Genomic DNA, 20,134 nt, shown 5'->3' on the forward strand with positions numbered 1-20,134 from the left:
CAATCCAAAGGTCTCACCTGAGCCTGGGGCTGCACCGGGCGAAAGCCATTTCCATGCTGGTGGAAGCAGCGTATCCAGCCCTAGGGATTTGGCAGTGGTGGGCATGGAAGAAGCGGGTCCTGAGCTGCTGTCCTGGCACCTGCAGCCGCTCGCCCGGTGGCAGTGGTCCCGTCTGGGCAGTGTTTGCCCTAAATGCTGGAGCTCTCCTGGTTCTTGTCCTCCTCCTCTTTGTCCATCTGCCTGCAGTTAATTCATTGTTGATATTGTAAGACCCAGCAGTCCACGTGGTTTTAATTAAGCCTTTTCCTGGAAATCAGTGGGTAGTAAAGGTGTGCAAAATGGAGAGAAGGGACAGGATGGGCGGTTTGGTGAACCCGGCCGATCTAAGCCTTTGGGAAGGACCTGCAGGTTGAGATTCCATGGGGAGCACCACCCAGGGCCCCGATGGCTGCTGTCTGCAGCTCCTCCTTGCCCAAACAGCACAGGTCTACTTTGGATTTTCTTGCTTGAAATTGGGGCATAAGACTCCTGCTTTAGGCTTGGTTTGGTCAAATTCTTCTGGCCGAGTGGGCTGCTCTGAGGTGGTGCCCAACCTGGCTGCATTTCCTTCATTAGCTGCTTCTCGCCCGTGATGTAACGAGCAGCCTCTGAGGTTAGGGCGGCTGCAGCCACGACCTGCAAAAGCGTCCCGAGGGCAAAACAGCTGAAGAGGAAGAAGTCTTTGCTGTCTTGTGGTCAGCAGAGATCCTGCAGAAGTCCTCTCGGTTTCTATTAGTTCAGAACTCAAAACCTAGCGCTCGTTTATTTTTAAGCTGCAGTTTCTAGCCGAGGTGCCCTGCGAGCCCGTTGGCAAAAGCTGCCTCGTAGCCCCTCTGGCTCTGGACCCTTCCCGAGCAGGGCTGCAGGGAAGCAGTGGAAGGGGCTGGCGGTTGCCTGGCCTGCCTCCGGTTCTCTCCATTTTCAGGGCTAGCGGCACAGAGGTGTTGCTCTCCCTGCGCTGACTTTCCAGGAACTGCCCGGCTCCGCAGGGAAGCATGAAGATGATCCAAATGGAGCTCTGCTGCGCTGGAAATGCCACTTGGATGTGAGCAGCTCAGAGTGGAAAACAAGTCCTGAATTCTGTCCTGTGGGGTTTTCACATACTCTGCCTAGCCGGTTTTGCTTTTCCAGGTTTCTTGTAGCGCAGGGCACTAGGTATGGGTCAGAAACTGGCAGAGTGTGGCATGAGATCCTGGGTTTGGGGGAGAGATGATGCTCTGGGAAGGGCCTGGGAATTGAGGCATCTCAGGGAACTGTTGTCCAGAGCCATGAGCTCACAGCAAACTTCTGGGGTGCTCTCTAGGTTGCTTGTTGCAGTCAAAATTGGAGGTCTTTTGGGCCAGGCACTTAACTGGCTTCTTATAAGAGCCGCTCCCAAAGGCTTTAGAGCCCAAGTGGAGTGGTTTCAGGTCACACAGGAGCTCCCGCATCCAAGAGGATGCTTGTGCCAGCTTCTAGGCTGCCTCCCGCTGCTGCTTGTTCTCGTTCCTGTGAGGTTTTCAAGCTGCTGTTCCCCCAGCTAGGGCACCCTTGTGCTGGCTCCTTCCCATCCCAGATGCTCGGTTATTTTGGTTTTCTCCCGTAGCTGGAGTCTACAGGCAGTGATTGCCTGAGTAAAGCGCTGGTATGATTCCCGTACTGTCCGGCTCACCGCAGCATTTCCCTGGAGTGGTGGGAAAAGCCAAGCCTGGATGGCACTGAATTCCCCGCTTCCTGCCGCTCCTCAGGTTCCTTTCAACTGAAGTGCATGGAAAATAAAGCAGAGTAAAAAGATGGGGAGCTGCGACTTATGCTCCCCACTGTGAAGCCACTGCAGTTTAGGACCTCTGACAGCAGGACATGCACCGCATGGCAAAGAGAGCCAGGCATGAGCATCTCCTACAGCAAGCTGCCTCTTCCAGCCCTTCTGGGTCAGCTCAAAAATAGAGAACAGCACTTCTCCCCCAGCTTGCTTTGTGTTTTTAAAAGCACTGTGGTTTTTTGTTCTGTTTTCTTTAAATAATTTTCTAAAAAGTTGAAACTGTAGGACTGGTGCTTTTTTACCCAAAGAATAAAACTGAAAGATTAATGAGACCTTGTGGTTTGGATTGCCAGTTGTAAAGATTTTTGCGCGCTCCAGCATGCAAGGCTTTCAGACCTGGTGAGCGCAAGTGCTTGCTCCAAGAGGTGGCTCGACAACATGTGGGTTAATAGCTGGAGATGTGTTTGTCCATGCAGGTATTTAAGGGATAATCTGTGTCGCTTTATATTGTGCCAAGAGAGGCTGTCTCAGCTCTGGTCTCTGCTGCTGCATTTCCAGCTCTGCCCTAATTTTTGGGCAAGTCTCTCCATATGTACAATAGCTAGAAACAGTTTTGTTCCCTAGAGAGGCTTTGAGGTTTAACATTTATAAAATGCTTTGAGATCTGCAGATAAAGGAGAGCAAGACAATAAACAGTGACCAGGGCTGTGCCAAAGAAATACCCTGTATCACCACAACAGAGCCACGCAGGATTGGGTGGAGATGGCTTTTGTTAGAGGGCAAACAACTGCTCCAGAAGCCACTGCTGCAGACTTGGTTGGGAGCCCTGCTAGCAGGAGGGGTGCAGCTAAGCCCCGACCCTGGCCTTTAAAAGGGCTGGTGTTAAGGAGGTAACACCTGTGGATAAGAGCACGACTGAGGCACTAGGTGAGTTTTTCCCTGCGCTTCACATTGCCTGGGGTGCTCTCCGGCTGTCCCAGGGTTCCTTGGGAGCGAACCTGGTCTGGAAGAGATGCTGCCAAGTTGTTCTTTGCTCTCTGGGCAGTGCATCATAAAATCCCCCGGTAAACTTAATCCACTCCATAAACCTCGTTAACTTTCTTTTAACTGCCTTTGCCTGTCCTTAGAGTGAACTCCTTTATAGTCTCCCAAACAAAGGCAGGCGGGAGTGGGCAGGGACGGAGGAACCGGGAGCTGCGCTCCTCCCCGGCGCTGCCGCTGCCGGGCGGCTGGGAGGAGCGTGCTGGGGCTCGGACCGCTCGGCACAGGGGTGCTGGGCTCCTTGGCTGCCAGCTACTCGAGGGACATGGCATCCCAGAACAAGCTGTTGTGGGGTAGGTCTTCCTGCCAGACATCTGGCGACGCTGGGATTTTTTTGGCAGAGGGTGGGAGGATGGAGTGCGAAGGAATAATTTTTAGCGGATCAGATGGGAATTCTGCTCTCAAGGGATTTGGAGGCAGGTGGACTAGAGTGTCAGGCTGGAAGTCTTTAGGGATCCTTCTCTCCTCCTCCCCATGCTCTCAGTACCTGCCTTTCAGTCCTGTTCCGCTTTTGGGCAGGAGCAGAGAGCGTTAATGCTGCTTAAGGACACATGATCCTGTTTTGGGAGCAAGACGTGTGGCTCTGCAAGAATAGCTCAACTTTTTCTGCTGCTTCCCTGCCTTCCCCTCTAACGTATACGTAAGTCCCTCAAAACCTATTAAAGCAAGCTGTGGCGAGCGGCACGGCAAGAAGAGGAGAAGGGTACGTAGCTGGAGGCTGGCTCCAGCACACAATGAAGTTAATTGCTAGCCGAGGGTTTCTTGGGTGAGGTGGTGACGTGTGGTCCCCATGCTGTGAGCCGGTAGCTGGCATGGTTAACTGCTGTAGCTGGGTGGGTAACATGACCTGGATGTGGGGTTTCCTTGCCCTACAAGGGGCTTGTGGGATGGTTTTCATTTCAACTGGTTTTGGAAATGAATCAAACTGATGCCCAGCTCTGTGGAGGTGGTCTTGCTTTAATACGAGTGGTTTGTGCATATCCAGTTGTAACTTGAGAGAAACCAGTTTATCTGAATCGCTACAAATGGTGCCTGCTTTGAAATGAGGTGGGCTACAGGGGCTCTTGCTCTGGCTGGGAAACTTAAACATCTTAGTTTTAAAGAAATGCAGGTTTGTGTTTAAGCGAGGCAGTATGCTGCGTGCTTTGTAGTGGACACTGTTCCCCCGGGGATGCCAGGGAGCAACTGAGGCTTTAGGATGCTGCTGAGATAAGGGGGAGTGTGCAGGATGGACAAAACTGTGCAAGTCCAGAATTAGCTTCCTATGAGAGAGTTAAATCTCTGTGCCTGAGGTCACCGGAGGTAGATGTGTGCTCCTTGTCCTCATCACAGCAGCGTGGGCAGGAGCTGGACAGCCAAACCCTCGAGTGCGATGGATCCTGAGCACCGGAGAGGTTTACAACTGCCTTGTTTTCCCCTCGATTCTGCCGGGGGTTGAGGGGACCCAGTGGAGCAGCTGAGACAGCTTGCACGGAGGTGGTTGTCCCCTGCAGCCTCTGACCTGCTCCCTCTGCTGCGGTGGCAGAAGCAAACGGGGCTCTTGCATTGCCTGAAAGGCAAGAGGTGTGGAGCTGTGGTTTTGCAAACAGCTGAGCTGACGGTCGCTCGCTGCTGGCTGAGGTCTTCCTCTTCCCATCTGTCCCGGCCTACCCCATCTGGGGGGCTTCTGGGACACGTCGTGCTCCAAATGGGGAACTGATTTCTCATTGGGTTTCCTGCTGTCTTACACGTTCAGCAGCCCCTGGAAAGTCCGGTGAGCCCCAGAACTTGCTGAGGATAAATGTGAGGCGAGAAGGGCTCTTTCCTTCCAGAGCAGCGAGTGCTGCAATGCTTTGAACCACCTCAGGAACCCAGTGCAGCGAGGAACCAGAGGGAGCTTGGTCTGCTCCAGGGGGGCCCAGGGTGTCCCCAGGAGCAGAGGTGGGAGTTGCTGGCAGAGCTCACGTGCTGGAGGCAGTCCGGTTCTTCAGTGATGACTTTGGTCCTTTTTCCTTGCAGCAGTGAGGCTAGGAGTGGCTTTCCCCCTGCCCCCCCCTCCCTTTTTATACCTATATATTCTCTCCAAAGTTGCATTTGAAAATGCAGCTACTTTTCTGCAGGGCAGCAGCTTCTCATCCTGAGCACACGCAGCGTTTCACCCAGGCCTGCCGGGAGCCACGTGGCTCAGCTCTCACCATCCCAACAAACTGCAGAGCTCCAGGTTTTTAACCCCCTTCAGACAACCAGAGCTTTTGAGCTTACTGGTTGGGCACTGATGCAGCTCTTTTTGTTCACGGAGGGGAAAATTCCTTTGAGCTTCTTGTAGTTAAGAGAAAGCAAACTTTAAGCAAAATATCAGAGAAACTTCTTAATGGTCAATTTTACTAAACAGTTATATTGACATTCCTGATAAGAAGTGTTACTGCTTGTCTAGACAAAAGCACTAGAGAATGAAACATCATGTAGAGGAGACACAGACAAGATAATCTAATAGCTCTCTTTTTGTCTCCAACTTGCTCCTCTGAATAGCACACAGCGTTTAAAGGGCTCGGACGTGGTGCGTGAAGCCAGACTGGATGTTTGCCTAGGTTTGCCATGTCGGCTGCAGAGCAGGGGGAGAAAACCGACTCCCACCCTTCCCGGCAGCACTGCATCACTGATCTGCAACCTGAACGATGGGTTGGTGCATGCCCAGGGTAATGTGAAAGATGTAAATTAGGTGAAATGTTGCTCCTTAGTGTTGTAATAGTCAGAAGAATAAAACCTGCTTTCATGAGATCTTCGTGGGGCTTCCTAGGAACCGTGCGGTGGGTTTTCCTCAGGGCTTTTTGTATTGTTCAGCATGAGAGATCAGACCAAGGAGGACCAGCTCCTGCCGGCCGTCGTGAAGTGATGCTAAAGTTGCACCCAGGAAATGGTTTGAAACGTGCACGCAGGAAGAAGTGTTGGTTAGTCCTAGAAAACAGAGGAGCTGTGCTACATGTTGAGTGCCATCTACTGGCACCTCATCCACGGTATTGACACGTTTGCCTGGGAGGAGGGAGAGCTGTCGTGGAGGGTCAGCAGCACGGGACCCGCTGTGGGGCTTACGGAGGGAGGGCTTGGTGTGCCCAGCCTGTTGACGAAGAGATGGTACGGGTGGGCTTCCCCTCCGCTCGTTCAGCGATGTCCTCGTCGTCCAAGCAAGTTGTAGTCCCACCCAGTGCAGGAGGAGCCCAGAAGTAGGTATCTGCTGAGGTTGACACATCCCAGCCTGAGCTGGATGCTTCATACTGTACCTTCATGACGGATTTAATATGGGATGCATCCATGCTGCTGTTGGCAGAAGCCGTGCCACCCTCTGTTCCTGTCCTCTCCCTTGAGCTGGCCCCAGGTACTTGTCTATATACTGAACCAGACCAGGTGCCAGATCTAGATTTTTTTTAAAAACCAACCCACCACCACCAGCTCGGTCCCTTAATCTCTTTGCCAGCGTTTGGGCTAATGCGCTGCTTGGAGATGAGTGTTGGGATCTGGTTTTATAGACAAAGGGAACCAGGACACAAGGGGCTGGAGCAACTTTTCGGTGCTCCCTTGCCAATGTGTGATTAGAAACAGTCTCAGAGGCTGACTGACAGCCTAAACTCACGGTGCAATGCATCATTGATTTCTACTGAGGTCAAGAGGCTGGTTGAGAGCTTGCCTGATGGACTCTACGCCATCTACACCATAAGCCTCTGTAGACCTTAAAACAAAGCTGATGATTTTATATTTTTTTTTTCAGGTAAGCTCTTCCTGTGACTTGTCCTTTTGGCTTTAGGGATACAAGGGAAATTTGGGGCATGGAGTATGGTTGTGCAAAGATGTGCATTCTTCGCAGGGGAAGGGACAAGTGAACATCTTGAAGTGTTTATATTTAAAGAGGAAAAAAAAAGAGTCATGGTTCTTGGAAATGGTGCTTCTTAGTAGCAAGTAGATCGAATACAGCCCTTTTTAATGCAATTTAAATAATCGATGGTATATTCAATTACAGAAATATTTGGCAGAGCTCTAAATAGGTCACATCTGTCCTTAAACTGTTCTTAAGGTAAATATCTCACCATGCTGTGTCATGTTGATCAAATTCTGTAAGAACTGGTGCCTGGGAGGGAAAACTCCTTGGCTGTACACGCACTTATCCCCAAAACTCTGCACCTTGTATACTACTGGTTTTGCTTAAGGGATGCCTTAGTAAGCCTGGCTTGTATATTCAGGGCATATTCAGCTACTGAAGTTTGCAGTCCTCCAGTTGCAGCGCTGTAACTGGGCCTTGCTGGGGGTTTCGGCATCAGACAGGTGTTGGTGGCTTCTGTGTTGCCCCCCAGCTTCCTCTCGGGGGACGGGATGGCGGCCGTGAGCCTGCCGCGCGCTCGGCGATGCTCGCCTCGGGAAAGGAGGAGGCAAAAAGACGAACCTTTGTTGTGGTGACCATAGTCTCGAAGTTATTTGCAAACAAAAGCTGGAGCTGAGGGCTTGCCCCAGCCCCGCGGAGGGAGGCAGGCAGGTGGTGTTGAGAACACTTTGTTTGGGAAAGTTTTTCTCATTGTGTCGAACAATTCTTCTTAGATGATCCTTCCTGTGGGCTGAATCATCGTCTCGGCGAAACACGTTAGCTATCCTAGCCAGCCCCGTGGCCGCATCCTGTGCGGTCCGGGGCATCCTTCTCTACTGGCAGAGCCAGAGGTCGCTGGGCTGGCCAGCACCCGGCAGGATTGCAGCCCCTGCGTTTTGGGTTAGAATAAACACTCCTGGATGTGCGTTTGCTTTAGCCTTCCTCTCCCCTTTGGGATCTGTTTTTTCCTCTTGCTCCAAGGAAGTTTGCAGGGTAAGTGCTGGGTCATTAGCAATAGAGCATACAAGTCATTAACCACCATCCCTCTCCCCGTAAGAGAAGACTTACAAATAAACTACCAAGGCCACTGCGATTGTGTGTGCGTGTATTTGGCCATTTCCCCCCGTAATTTCCACATTATTTGGAAACGGTCTTTAATTTGTCTAATTTTTAACTGCCTTTGGCCTCCTTACCTGCTGGCTTTGGAGCATGACAGCGGTGGTGGGCTGGGAGGGCTCACGTACGCACGGCTGGCACCACTCTCTGGATGTGGCCCAGGGAAGCCGCCAAGGAAAGCCTTTTTGTTTGATCTGAAATGTCGCTCTTGCAAACTTTCGGGGGTTTTTTTTGGTCAGGTATAAGCAAACAGGCTTTTGTCCCCTGTTTTCTTGCTTGGTGAGTAATGGAAACCAAGGGGGAAAAGATTTCTATTCCCCAGCAAAAGGACAGTATTCTGTTTGCATCTCTGATACTGTAATTATATTTTACATTGCAAATTAAACAATACTTGGAAAGATGCAAATCAGAGCGGAAACAAGAGGTGTATGCTTCTAAGTAAAGTAGTGGGGGTGTATGTGCCTATTCTGTGCATCTGTGTGTATGTGCAAAATACACAATTGCCTGCGAAATACGAAAGGTCAATACGTAGCGTCTCGGGGGACCCGCAGCCGTCGTATTTCATTCTGCGCTGGCATTGGGCTGCTGTGCACGCTCAGCAAAATGAATTCTTTCTTTCGGCAACAATACGTGCGTTAGTGTCGAGTGTCTGCATCTTTCATGAGTGTGCAACTTTGTGGTAAAATAAATGAGCTGGAAAAAACAGGATGTGGATTTACTCTCGCTCTTCTCCCCAAAGCTTTCTGTTTAATGGAATATAACCCCTTGCTTTGTGAATAAGCCTGTATCTACTGAATTTAAATTGTTTTGTGGTAGCAAACAAGTTGATGTTGTTGAATGCATGTGATGCAGAACATGAGTAAAAGTTCGCTACAGGACTGTCTTCGTGTTTCAGTTTGCAGGATTGCAGTTCCCAGGAGCCCTCAGAGGTCCTATAGACACACGTATGGGCTTCAAGCTGGGGGCTCCTGAGTGCCATGAGTCTGGTGTTGGGGTCAAGGATGTAACTCCTCATAGCTCCGAGGGTTTTAATATTTAGTTAATAGAATTAAACATTTTCAAATCGCATGCCTGGAAATAGTGAGGAGCAGCGTGTTGGGAGCGTGCGGTAAGTTTGGGTGAAGGACTGCTGGAGAGGTGACGGAGTGGCACCGCTGGTGTCCAGCGCTGCGTTTCTCTGCGCTGAGATTTAGCAGCCGTGAGTCGGCGCCTGCTTGTGATGTGTGAGCGTGTTCCCCAGCCTCCTGGTGAAAAGCAGTTTGGAGAGGGCTGAGGTGCTTCGTGGCACACTCCTGGGAAGGGGTGTCCCGTGGGGACAGGTCTGAGATAGCTCCTTGCTCTTCTGCAGGGTTGGTTTTATCACGGGCTGCTACCAGCAGCTGCGGGTGGCTTATCTTCAGGCGTGGGCTCATCCCCAGGGCTCGGGGCAGCCCCTCGTGTTTCTCCCACCCTCCGCAGTCCCTGCAGCCCTGCTTTGCCATGTCACCATGCAGTGGGACCACGGGGCTATCTGGCCGGTGGCAATGGGGTTCCCGCTGTTGCCTCACACTGGGTCTCTGTTTCCATCTGCAAGGAGGGTAGCAGAGCTGCTCCTCCGAAATACGCGTTGATCCGAGGTGCTAGCAAAGAAAAAGCGAATTCTCCGACACCTGTTGTCGGTCTGACTCAAACCGATGTTATTCTTGGTCCGTTTCCCTGCACCTTTGTCCCTTAGACTCTCCTTGACATCCTGCTTCTTGCAGAGCGTGGATGGGCTCTTGGGCTTGGATGGAGGCTGGGGACAAGGGACGTGGGTAGGTTCGTCCCGGAGAGGCTGGGGACAAGGGACACGGTGGGTTCGCCCCGCAGGCTGCTGACCTTTTGAAAGCACTGACTGGTCGAGCCCTGTGTTATCCTCCGTCCCCTTTTCATGCTGCTCCTTTGTGCTCTTGTTTGGTCATTGCTGTGTCTTTGTTTTTACAGCTGGGGGAAGTGTTTTGAGCTTTAAAGTTTATTTTCTTCCCTCTGGTTGTCGTCACAGATTTGTTTTCTTTCTCCCTGTGGCATCTTGCTGGCTTTCCTAGGGGCTGGGAGGTAGGACAGTCTCTGTTCTCTCTGCCTTTCTGCTGGAGGGAGCGGGCTTCTTCCCGGCACTTGGGATGGCCTTGCTGACTTCGCTGGGTCTCACTGTCTTTTTGTTAGTTTAATAAATCCTGTCCAGTTTGGCCGATTCTCCAGGAAGAGGGTAGCCCAGCAGTTTGCCACTGGCATGAACCATGGCACTCTGGTCCGGTCCTCGGCCGTGCTGCGGACACTGGTGGTGGTGGCTGTGCCACGGTGCAGCGTTGTGCCACCGCTGGCACTGTGTGCAGTTGTTTTGCAAGGCCTTGATGAGGTTTGGGCTGGTCCAGGTAATTTATTTCCTTAATTATGACTTTAAGCAGGCAAACCCTCATTTTGGTTACCAAAAAGCCTCCTCCTGAAACGCAGTGGAGACCTTCCTGTAGGGTCTGCAAATAACACTTGTTTCTAAAGTGAAAGGTGTTTGAATTTGCTTGTTGGGTTTGCTTGTTGGGTTTGTTTTGTTTTGTTTTTTTCCCCGCAAACCTTCCTCACCCCTGTACTGGGCACTGTTCTGTACTCTTATTTTTCTCTTCTGGGGCATTTGTGGGATGTGACCCCAGCACCCCTGAAACCAGCCCGGGGGGGGGGGGGGGGGGCTGCCTTGGAGCCTGTCCTGTCCTTTCAGAGCAGTTGCAGCCGCCCGCCCGTGGGCTGCGACATTCAAGTGAAGCAGTGTCCTGACCCACAGCAGAAGCTGTTGAATGCAGCTTCGTTTTGAAATGCCATGTGGATCATCTTCCAAAAGACCGAGAGTAACTATTTACTTGGCTCTTTTTCCTCTCTTTCTGGCTTTTTTTTGGTGTTGGCTGTAGATTTAATTTCACTCCATACTCATCCCTCATCCAGAGCCAATGGAGAATGGATCATTTTTCCCCACTCTGCCTGGTACCACTCCCATCTTTCCCCAGCCCCAAACATTTCCTAAAACCCAGCTCCAACTGTGGACTGTGCAGAAACTGCTGAACCAGAATACGGTGCAGGAGATGCCAGAGCAGATGCTAAGCGGAGGAATTAATGATCACCGAAGTGGTGGCATCAGCTTTTTTAAAGTCAAAAATTATCCCTGAGTGCGCATTTGGGGAGGGGGGAGGCAGCAGCGGGCGCTTCCCTGGGGACAGGGGCGCGGGAGCCCATGCGGGGTGGATGTGCGTGTCTTGGCTTTGAATTCTCGGTACATTCATCATCACAAAGATAAATGGGCAGAGTCTGCCCCATAAATCTTGTCGGGATCTGTGTTAGCGGGCTCCGAGGTGACCTGTTTGTTTGATGCGTCGGTGCGGTTGTATGCGTCTCCCTTTCAGCATTGCTCTCCTCCACTTCACCGGGCTGTCGTGGTCCAGAGCATCCGCTCGTGCCGCCTGGCCCACTTGCTCCTCCTGGATGGGTTGGGAAGCGGCAGCACGGAGGGGCAGGGGATGGGACCGAGCTGGGTCCTGGGGAGCTGTGAGTTTCTTGGGCAGCATGGCTCCATCCCCTTCGTGGGGCATGACGTGGTAGCTTTGGGTCCCTCGGGTCAGGGCTGGCATCTCGCCGTCTGTGGGGCGGTTACCCAGCGGTGCTGATCCTCAGGGGTCACCCCCATGCCCCTCAAATCGTGAGCTTGGGGGAGCACATCCTGGCAAGCGTCTGTCTTCGCTCGAGCTGTCCCATCCTGCATCCCGCCACGCTGCATCCCTCCACTAGGACTGGCCAGGCTACGGCTACCAGCAGCGCAGCACGGGCTGCGAGGTCAAGGCACGAAACCGCCCACTCTCAAGCAAGATCCACCAAAATACTTTCTTTCTCCCCAGGCAGCAGAAAAGCTGAGCCTTGCCGTCTCGGCCAGCCAGCTTTGGTCCAACCTCAAATTTTGAGGCAGTGGAGGGGATGAAATGGAGCTCCCATACCTGAGACGAGGACTCCCGATATGCCCCATGAGCAGGAGCCTCCAGGGTGCATTGCTGGGGACCCTGTGCTGCCCTCCAGGTGTTCGGCACCGCTTGCTTTTGGGGGATTTTTTTGCCTTTTTTTTTTTTTTTTTTTAAATTGTTTTGTCGTGCGCCGGGAAAAGGAAGCGAACAAATTGTATAGTCCCATCCACAATCGACGTCCTGTAAACAGCTACCGGCTGCCTTCCATTCACAGCTGTTTTTTCCTATTCCGGGGGTGGACGGAGCTGGTAAATAAACAGGCAAAGCCGGTGGCCGCTCCCAGTGCCTGGTTTTCCCCTTGCAGGGGCTCTGCCTGCACCCAGGAGCCTTTCCGGGGGGATGCCTGGGTGCTGAGATGCCAGTGGTGTGCGGGTCCAGAGAGCCAACTCTTGCCGGGAAAAACAACTTTGCTAGTTTGACTGGGACTACAGCTAATTACTAGTCGACTAATTTTATTGATTTCAAATCCCTTTTAGCAGAGATTTTGCTGTGAGGCTGATCGCCAGAGCGATTAGGACACAAAGCCGCTTAATTTGGAAGTGTTTATCAAGCAGCCTTCTGTCACCTCTGTTTCAAATCAAATTACGGTGGCACCGGTGTCTCTATCCGTGGCGGCTCACGCCGTCCCACCTCCGACGGAGGCGGTCAGGGAGCGGGTGTCCCTCGCACTTCTCCCGGGGTGGCTTAGGGCTAGCAGAGGTTAAGTGTATTCATAACATAAGCATGGTAGGCTGCTGGCTGCGTTTTGGTTTTTTTTTTTCCCAGCTGCCACCACGTCCCTGTCCTGCTCTGGCCCGTGGGCAGTGCCGTGGCTGCAGAGCTGAATTTGCCGCCCGGCTTTCAAAGCCTTGCTGCGGGCACCTTGTGGGCGGTAGACCCTTGAAGATGGAAGCCGCCGTCTTCACGGCAGCTGCGGCTGCTCCTGAACCTTGTCCAGCCACATGAAGGGCTTGGCCTAAATATTTTTAATAGATTTAAAAAAAAAAAAAAAAAAAAAAAAAAAGCCTAGCCTAGTCATTTTGATGGGAATCAGATTAGGGAGGGTGCTTTGATGCTGGCAGATTGCGGAGGCAGGGGTGGCCTGGGGGAGGGAAGAGTTCAGCCACAGCTCAAGCAGCGCGCGTTCCCAGCAGTGTCCCCCAGTGTCACCCGTGGGGCTGTTGTGACAGTCCCCTTGCTGCACCCTCCTCCTGACGCTGAAAACTAGGCGCCTTCAAGTCGTTTGAGCCTGCCGGACCGTACCTTTGCAGCAGTGCGTGTTCTCCTCCAGATATCCCTTGGTGCAGGGTTTAAGAGCAAAAAAACTCTGGATCTTGCTGCACAAACGGTGTCGGAGCAAAATGTCTTGGGAGCAAAATGTCCTTCTTTGCGTCCCTGCGTGTCCTTCGGGTCCCGAGGGATGGCTGCCCGCCCCTTGAGCTTTGCTCGCAAAGGAATCATTAGGGATTGAGGTTGTTTTGAAAGACCTTGGCCTGAGTGCGAAGGCCATATGTCGGGGAGTCCTTCTTGGCTGTCTCCCGGTGGGCAGAGCAGGGGCTGGCACCGAAGCCACGCTCCGTCCCAAGCCGTGTCCCAGCGCTGTGCTCCGATCGGGGCTTTTGGAGCTACAAAACACCTCGGGGCTCACGGCTGGCTTGAGGGCCAGCACGTACGCCTAGGTAGCTTTCGGGGCTCAGGTTATTGAAACCAGAGCAGCATCTCTTGGTGCGGCATTTTCGGCTCCGGGGACCCTGTGGATGGGGGCTGGAAGCCACAGACCGGGAACTGAGCAGAAGGGACCGTAAGTGGCTGCTGCGATGTGGGGATGGGGCAGAAAACCCTACACCCTCCTTAGCACCTTTGCTTGTTTAAGAGTTGTGTGTTTAATTCCTCCTGGGTGGGGAACAGCTCCCGCTGCCCTGTGTCACCGGTCACTTGTGCGTAGCCTTTTAGTATGGCTCGTTACTTGGCAAAGGGCTTTTTTGCTGAGACTAAGTGCGGACAAATTATTTTTATCCATGCTGAGAGCTTAGGATGGTTCTTGTCTATCAGCTCTTCCTAGCTGCAGCACAAAAATCGTAAGGGAAAAAAAAAATTGCTGTCTGACAGCTACATCTTATTCTATTAGTATGTTTTAATTAGAACATGAGCAAGAAATGTGTTATGAATATTCATGATCAGGGTTATTAAAATGCACAATTAATCTGTATGCTTTTTAATAACTGTATTAATGGAGAGAGGAGGTAGTTCCTATTTTTGTCTTTTCTGAATTGGAAAGTGTGCCTTAACTTGGTTAGTTGGAAAATGGGTTTATTTTAAAGTAAAGTTGGCTCCCGGCAGCTGCGTGCACACGTGGGCGTCTCTAAAACTGCACACACGCCCTGCGCTGGAGGAGCCTTGTAAATGTTGCAAAGCCAAGCACTCAAAAGCTGGGATATGCCAGAATTAAGCTCGCTTGTGCAAATGTAATTCAGCTCCGTGCCACATGAATTTTGACACGATCTCTGTCGGTGACTTGGATTTATGATTTTATTTTTTTTGCCCGGGACTGTGCGTGCTTTAATGCTGGAAATCTGTTCCCAGGGGTGAGGCAGAGTTGAGGGGCGAGGGAGATGCCTGTGGGATCTCTGTCCCACCCGTGGGAGCTCGGCAGCACATGAGCTGCTGGGACAAAAGGGTCCGGGTGGGATGCTTGGGTGCCCTTGGGCGAGCAGTCGGGGAGAGCCCCGGGGATGCCGGTGTGGGGCTGCCTGAGCCGTGTCCTTCTCGCCCCAGGCTTCCCCGTCTTCTGCTCCTTCCATTTGGGTCGAGTCCGGCTGTTCGGTGCCAGGCAGTGCCCGCGGGCAGGTTGGGCTTGAAGGCACCGCCGGTGAGTGCCGCAGGCTGCGGAAAACGGGACTGCGTTTGGTGGTGGCACCGTCTTCGGGGATTTTACGGTGTGAGTGGAGCAAAACCCTGCTGATGGGGGCTTTTCCAGAAGCGCCTGCCTTTGGCCAAACTTTGGGTTTTTGCAGGGTTGGCAGAGGGCATTTGCTGCCAAATTTTAGATCCTTATTTGGATACGAAGGGAGGGAAGAGCAGGTTGGCATTGAGTGTAGGACAGATGCCAGAAGTCCAGAGCGGGCAGTCTGTTTTTTCCTGGCTTCGTCCCAGAAATCCCTGAATTCTTAAAACACCTGCGGGTTGAAAATGGGGGATTTTTGCCGGCACCTTTCATGCCTGTGGCTGCAGCTCGGGGAAGGCGTGAGACCTTTTTTTCCAGCAGGCATTGGACAGCAGGCTGGCCCCGTTCGGAGGCGGCTGAGCCTTTGGGGCCGCTTCCAGAGCCATGGACTGCTCTTTTTGCCACGCGGGTGGGAGGGCGATAACCTCGCTTCACCTTGGCAGCCGCACAACCATGTGAACACCAGCGCCTAAAGGGAAAAAAAGGCCTTTTGGGTTTCCCCGGAGGTTGATTTGCTGTTGCAGGATCTGGCCACTGCTGTGCCTGCAGCTTGGTTGCGTGTTGCAGAGCTGATGGGAAGAGGTCAGGGTTTCCCTCCTGGTTCCCACTCAGCTGGTGCAAGGCAGGGTGGGGGGGGGCTGCTTGCCCCCAGCTCCGCATCTCCCCGAGAGCAGCGAGAGGGAAAGAGGGGTGCCCAGGACTTGCACACGCTCTGGGAGAGCAGCTTATCCTCCGCAACCCACCGCAGTGCACGAGTGCCATCGGAGCACCCGGTGCGGTTTTGACCCCTCTTCGGGGCACGCCGGTGGCACGGCAGCGTGGAAGTAGCTTGTGCAGAGCTCCGTGTCTAGGGAACTTGTGAGCCTCTTGGCCTCAGCTTTTGTCACCTGTACCACCCGCCGTCTCCTCTTCTCTCCTTCCTTGGGAAGGGTTGGCAGTGATTCTTTGTTTTTTTTCAGAGATTTTGGCAAAAAATTCATCCTGGGCTTCCAGGCACCCGAACTCCTTCCAGACCCCCTCCCCGCAGCGTGCCCCACTGAGCATCCTCTCCCAGCGCATCCTGGCCTGGGGATGCTCCTCTGCCATCGGGTGGGATAGAGACAGGACCGGGTGGCCCTGCGGGAGGACAGGGTGATCCAGGACCCGCAAATGCTCGCCCTGTGCAGTGCAGGGGTGAGTGTGGGGATCGGGACCCCCCTGCCTCGGGTTCCCCTCAGGCTCTGGGGCTCCTGAGGCACCTTGTGGGGACACCGGCCGCAGCCAAAGCGTGGTCGGTGCCGCAGTCCTCGTCCTTCCAGCGCAAAGGGCCAAGTTTGCCAAGGATGTCTGAGGCTGCGGTTCCTGCTCTGTCTTTGCCCTGACCGTTGGGAAGCTTTAAAAATACCCATGAAAGCAAAATGAATAGAAGGAGCATTTCTGCCTCCTGATCTCCGTTGGTGTTTGCAGGGTATGCAGATGAATTGCTTTAGAAAAACACATTAGCAAAGCAAAAGTTTATTCTAGGAAGTAGGAGGTGGGAGAATTGGCAGTAATTCTCCCTAGTATCCAAGGTATTATTAGAGGCTTATCCCTGCTCTGCACAGTAATCACATTGGAAATTTTTGATTAGAAAACAAAATCTAAATGAGAATTATGAATATTCATTAGGTGTAGAGATTAATATGCATAATTATGCAAATTAGACAGCAATTAAACACCAATTCTCTGGGGAAATGATTAACACAAAGGCACAGAAATAGAAGGATGTAATTTGAAAGAAGTTTCTGGTTAAATGAACAGTAAGGGGAGCGGAGGAGACAAATACACGGCGTGTTTGCCATAATAATCAGCTTTGCTAAAACGAAATTGGAGTGCGCCCTGCAACCCTGCCCCCCTCCATGTCCTTGCTCCCGCACGCACCCCTGTCCCTGCCACCGTCCTGTGCTGCCGCTGTTAGTGCCGCTGTTACCACCGCTGGGAGCGGGTCTCTGCTCGTCAAAGAAAATCTCCCGTAAGGCCCTGCCGGCACCTCGGCTGTTGGTGCTTTGCTATCGTTGGAAGAGCCAGTGTGGAGGGGAGGGGGTCCCCAGAGAGCCCCCAGGACCCCTGGCGCTGGGGGTGGCACAGGGTGATGCTGGATGCTGCCGGGAGCCACTGCGAGAGGTTTCTCGTGCCTCCCTGCGGCAAGTGTGGCCATACGTCCCCCGCAGCGGGGTTGGGGTTTCCATGGGACGAGGCAGAAAGATGGCTCCGGCCAGCGCCATCCGCGCTGCTCAGCCTCCTGCAGATCTGGGATTTCTGCCTGTCCGCCCTGGCTGAGCTCACAGTATCTGCATAGCATCTCCAAAGCCTGGCCGCAGGGCAGGACGGTGCCCTCACCCTACCCGGCCCCCTCTCAAATCCCCGGCTTTACCCCTATGAGCCTTTGATCGGGGAGAAGCCGACTGCCACTCGCCGACCCCCGGTCACCCACCGGAGCAGAGGAGATGCACCAGCACAGTTAGAAATCCTGCTGCCGAGTCGAGTCAAGGCTCGGCTGCCAGAAGAGGTTTCTTCCGTGCGGTCTGGTGCCAGTTTGAACTGCAAGAGCTTTGCTGATGCGACTGCCGGGGCTTTTTTTTGTCCTGGTGCACGTTTGCCATCTTCCCTAGGTGCCTCGTGTGCTGGTAGCCCACGAGGCGCAGCCTGGGTGGACCTGGCAGACAATGAAAGGAGACGATTTCCTACCGCAGTCTGTGTGCGGGCACGTTGCAAAACCCTCCTGTTTGGTCCCTTGCCATTTTGGGTCAGATCCCCTTTGCCAAGGATACACTTGCGAGGGCTACAAATGAGATGGATGGGAGCGTGCTCTGATCGGCCCTGTGTTGACAGTGCACCTTCCTCTGTGGGAGCATGAACGGGCTTAAATAACAAATGCCCTTGAACAAGTGTAACCAAGCCACAGGTAATGTTGTACCCCCAGCAATTCCCATCCGAGGCTCTTTCGGGTCTGGGTGGTCTTTTAATCTGCTGGGGTGCAATGAAGAACAGAGTTTGGTCCGTGATCTGGCAGCACCGTGGGCAAAAGTTGGGTCCCACTGGAGCATTGGGATGGGTGCAATGAGTTTTTAATTCATAGTCCTCTTCACCATCGATCTCTGGGGAGAAGAGGGTCACGATTGCTCTCTGGAATAAAGCGGGTTAAAATACTTGTTTCTCCTCTTCCCACTGTCCCGTGTTTTGAAGCGTTTCCAGGCTGTGGTGGGATTTGCTTTGAAGTTTGTGGAATAAACTCCCAGCTGGAGTGGGAAGGTGAAGAGGGAGAGGGGAGGATCAGTCACGCCAAGTGGAAGTGGTTTATTAATGAAAATATTGTTTTGTTTGTAGAAGGAAGAGTTAATTTTGCGAGAACACCTTTGAGGCTTTGCTGATAAAGCAAGAGTAACCTTTGTTCTTCCTGTTTTTCGGTAGGTTTGGATGAAAGACCGGGATCAGGTTCCTGGGGAACGGGAGATCAAAACAGCTCCACATTTGACCAAGGAAGGGTAAGGATGAAGCACAAACACTGAACTCCAACCAAAATAAACGGGGGTTTTACCATGGCTTTGCAGCGCCTGCATTTGTGCCCAGGTTGGGTCTAACCCTGGAACAGCTTTTCTTGCCCCATTTTGGACATTGGTTCTGTTAACCCTGCGGGGGCAGCAGCAGGGAGAGGGGCCTCCCCGTCCCTATCTCCCCAGGCTTTGCTTCCCTCAGGTCCCTCTGGAGAAGAGATTCTCCTCCAAAAAACTCCTGCACCCCGTGTGGGCTCCCCACGGCTGCTCACACCTCTCCCCTCCCTGCACTCGGCTTTGATGGGGGGACAAGGGGGGCTTCTGGCCACGGGGTGGTAGAGGTCCCCAAATGGGGTCACAGCCAAGCAGGTGGAGGGATCTCACCTGATGGACTGTGCCTTCGGCAAAGCTTGATGGGCGCCCACCACGCACAGCTTTGGGAGCCCGAGGGGATGGCTGGGGCTTGCTTTGGGGGGAATTTACCACGTTGGCCAACTGAGGCACCCTTGGTGGGGATGGAGAGCATGGGAAGAGTTTCGCAGGGAAGGAGTAGAGGCTGCAACAGCGTGTAACTTGGGCCTGAGGAGGGGAAGAGAGAAAAGACATTAACTTAATTGAAATGGTGTTATTTTGACAGATGCTCATGTTTTAATGGGTTTGTGTGATTCATTTTTGCAATGGCACCTTTCCCTTCCCTTAGGTCAGTGGTGGAGCAGGCGCTGTGGTATCATTTCTCATTTTTATAGGCTTTCTCCTCACCCGGCTCGGGGAGGGGGCTGCCTGCCTCTCACCTGGTGGGTGCTGAGCTGCTGGGCGAAGGCAGAAACTGCCTGAGAGCTGCCAGCGTGAGGCAAACCCCCCATATGTCCCTCCTTTGGTGCCATATCCCCTCCCAATGCCACAGCCTTGTGGCTGCGCTGCCTTGCTCTCCCTTGCTGTGAGGATAAGATCATTTCTGCGCCCTTTTTTACGACAAGCCTTTGACTTCGACCCTTTCTGCTATGGGAGAGACTGAGCTCCGACAGCCTTGTGTTTTGGCATTTGGCTCGTCATCCCCACGCGCCTGACGGTAACTCTCCTGTGTTGCTTCAGCAGAGCTATGGCGAAGGCCCCCACTACGGCGAGCACAGGGACCTGCCGTCTCACAACAGCATATCTTCATCACCATTCCTGGGAGCTGGACTAGTGGGTAGGTGCCTTTCGGCTGCCTGGCGGGTGCGTGGTCAAAGCAGGGGAAATCTTAACGCAGAGTGGCGTGTGGCGGTGGGAGCGTTTGCACTGGCCGGTGTTGCTGTTCCCCATGTTGGACCCGCTCCAGAAGGCGTTCTCAAAGAAGTGGTTAAAGGAGCTGCCGTCCAGAGGGTCTCATCAGTGCCTGACATGTGTGACAGCCGGCGTATTTTATGCACGTGATTATTTCTCCCTGCTTTACAGTAGCACCTAGAGGCAAAAGCGGAGATTGATGCCTGCCATGCTGGCACGGGATGGGCTGAGTTTGCTCTTGGGAGCTGGTAATCAAGGGTGGAAAAGCACCAGGAGAGAGGGGGAGAAAAGACGCAGCTCATCGTTAAGGTCTCGCAACAGGCTCGCGGCTGCTTTGCTTTCCAGCCTCGCAGCCCCAGGGTGGTGCAATCTCTGCAGAGAGCTTGAGGTGCTCCCCCTCGCTGCAGTGGGGTTTGGAGGGTCTTCTCTTGTGTCCTGCAAGGCTCCGGCAGCCCTGTCCGGCTCCTCCATCGTTCCCTGCTGCAACTGGGCAGCATGAGGAGCTTACGGGGACCTGCTGTGCCAGAGACAGTGATCATGCGTGACCGGATGCTTGTGACAATTTACCTAGTTACCTCTCCCAGCTCAGGGGTGGGAGGAGAGATTAAGAGCAGAAAATATCCATCCTGAAGGGCTTAGAGAGCTCTAATGACATTA

The 20,134-nt window shown here is 53.1% G+C and overlaps 1 protein-coding gene across 26 annotated transcripts in view; it reads left to right on the forward strand.

Annotated features, from left to right (window-relative positions):
* The window catches only part of TCF3 (transcription factor 3), an 81,807-nt gene that overhangs the window by 23,790 nt on the left and 37,883 nt on the right, over positions 1-20,134 (forward strand). For 20 of the 26 annotated variants that reach the window (XM_075038185.1, XM_075038193.1, XM_075038195.1 and 17 more), the window contains 2 exons: positions 18,132-18,205; positions 19,307-19,403. In XM_075038185.1, coding sequence (XP_074894286.1) covers positions 18,132-18,205; positions 19,307-19,403 — 171 coding nt within the window. The remainder of the gene's footprint in view (positions 1-18,131; positions 18,206-19,306; positions 19,404-20,134) is intronic. The other 6 variants (XM_075038209.1, XM_075038189.1, XM_075038210.1 and 3 more) reach the window with 1 other exon arrangement.

The sequence above is a fragment of the Buteo buteo genome, chromosome 10 (genome assembly GCF_964188355.1).
Source record: "Buteo buteo chromosome 10, bButBut1.hap1.1, whole genome shotgun sequence".
Taxonomy (NCBI): domain Eukaryota; kingdom Metazoa; phylum Chordata; class Aves; order Accipitriformes; family Accipitridae; genus Buteo; species Buteo buteo.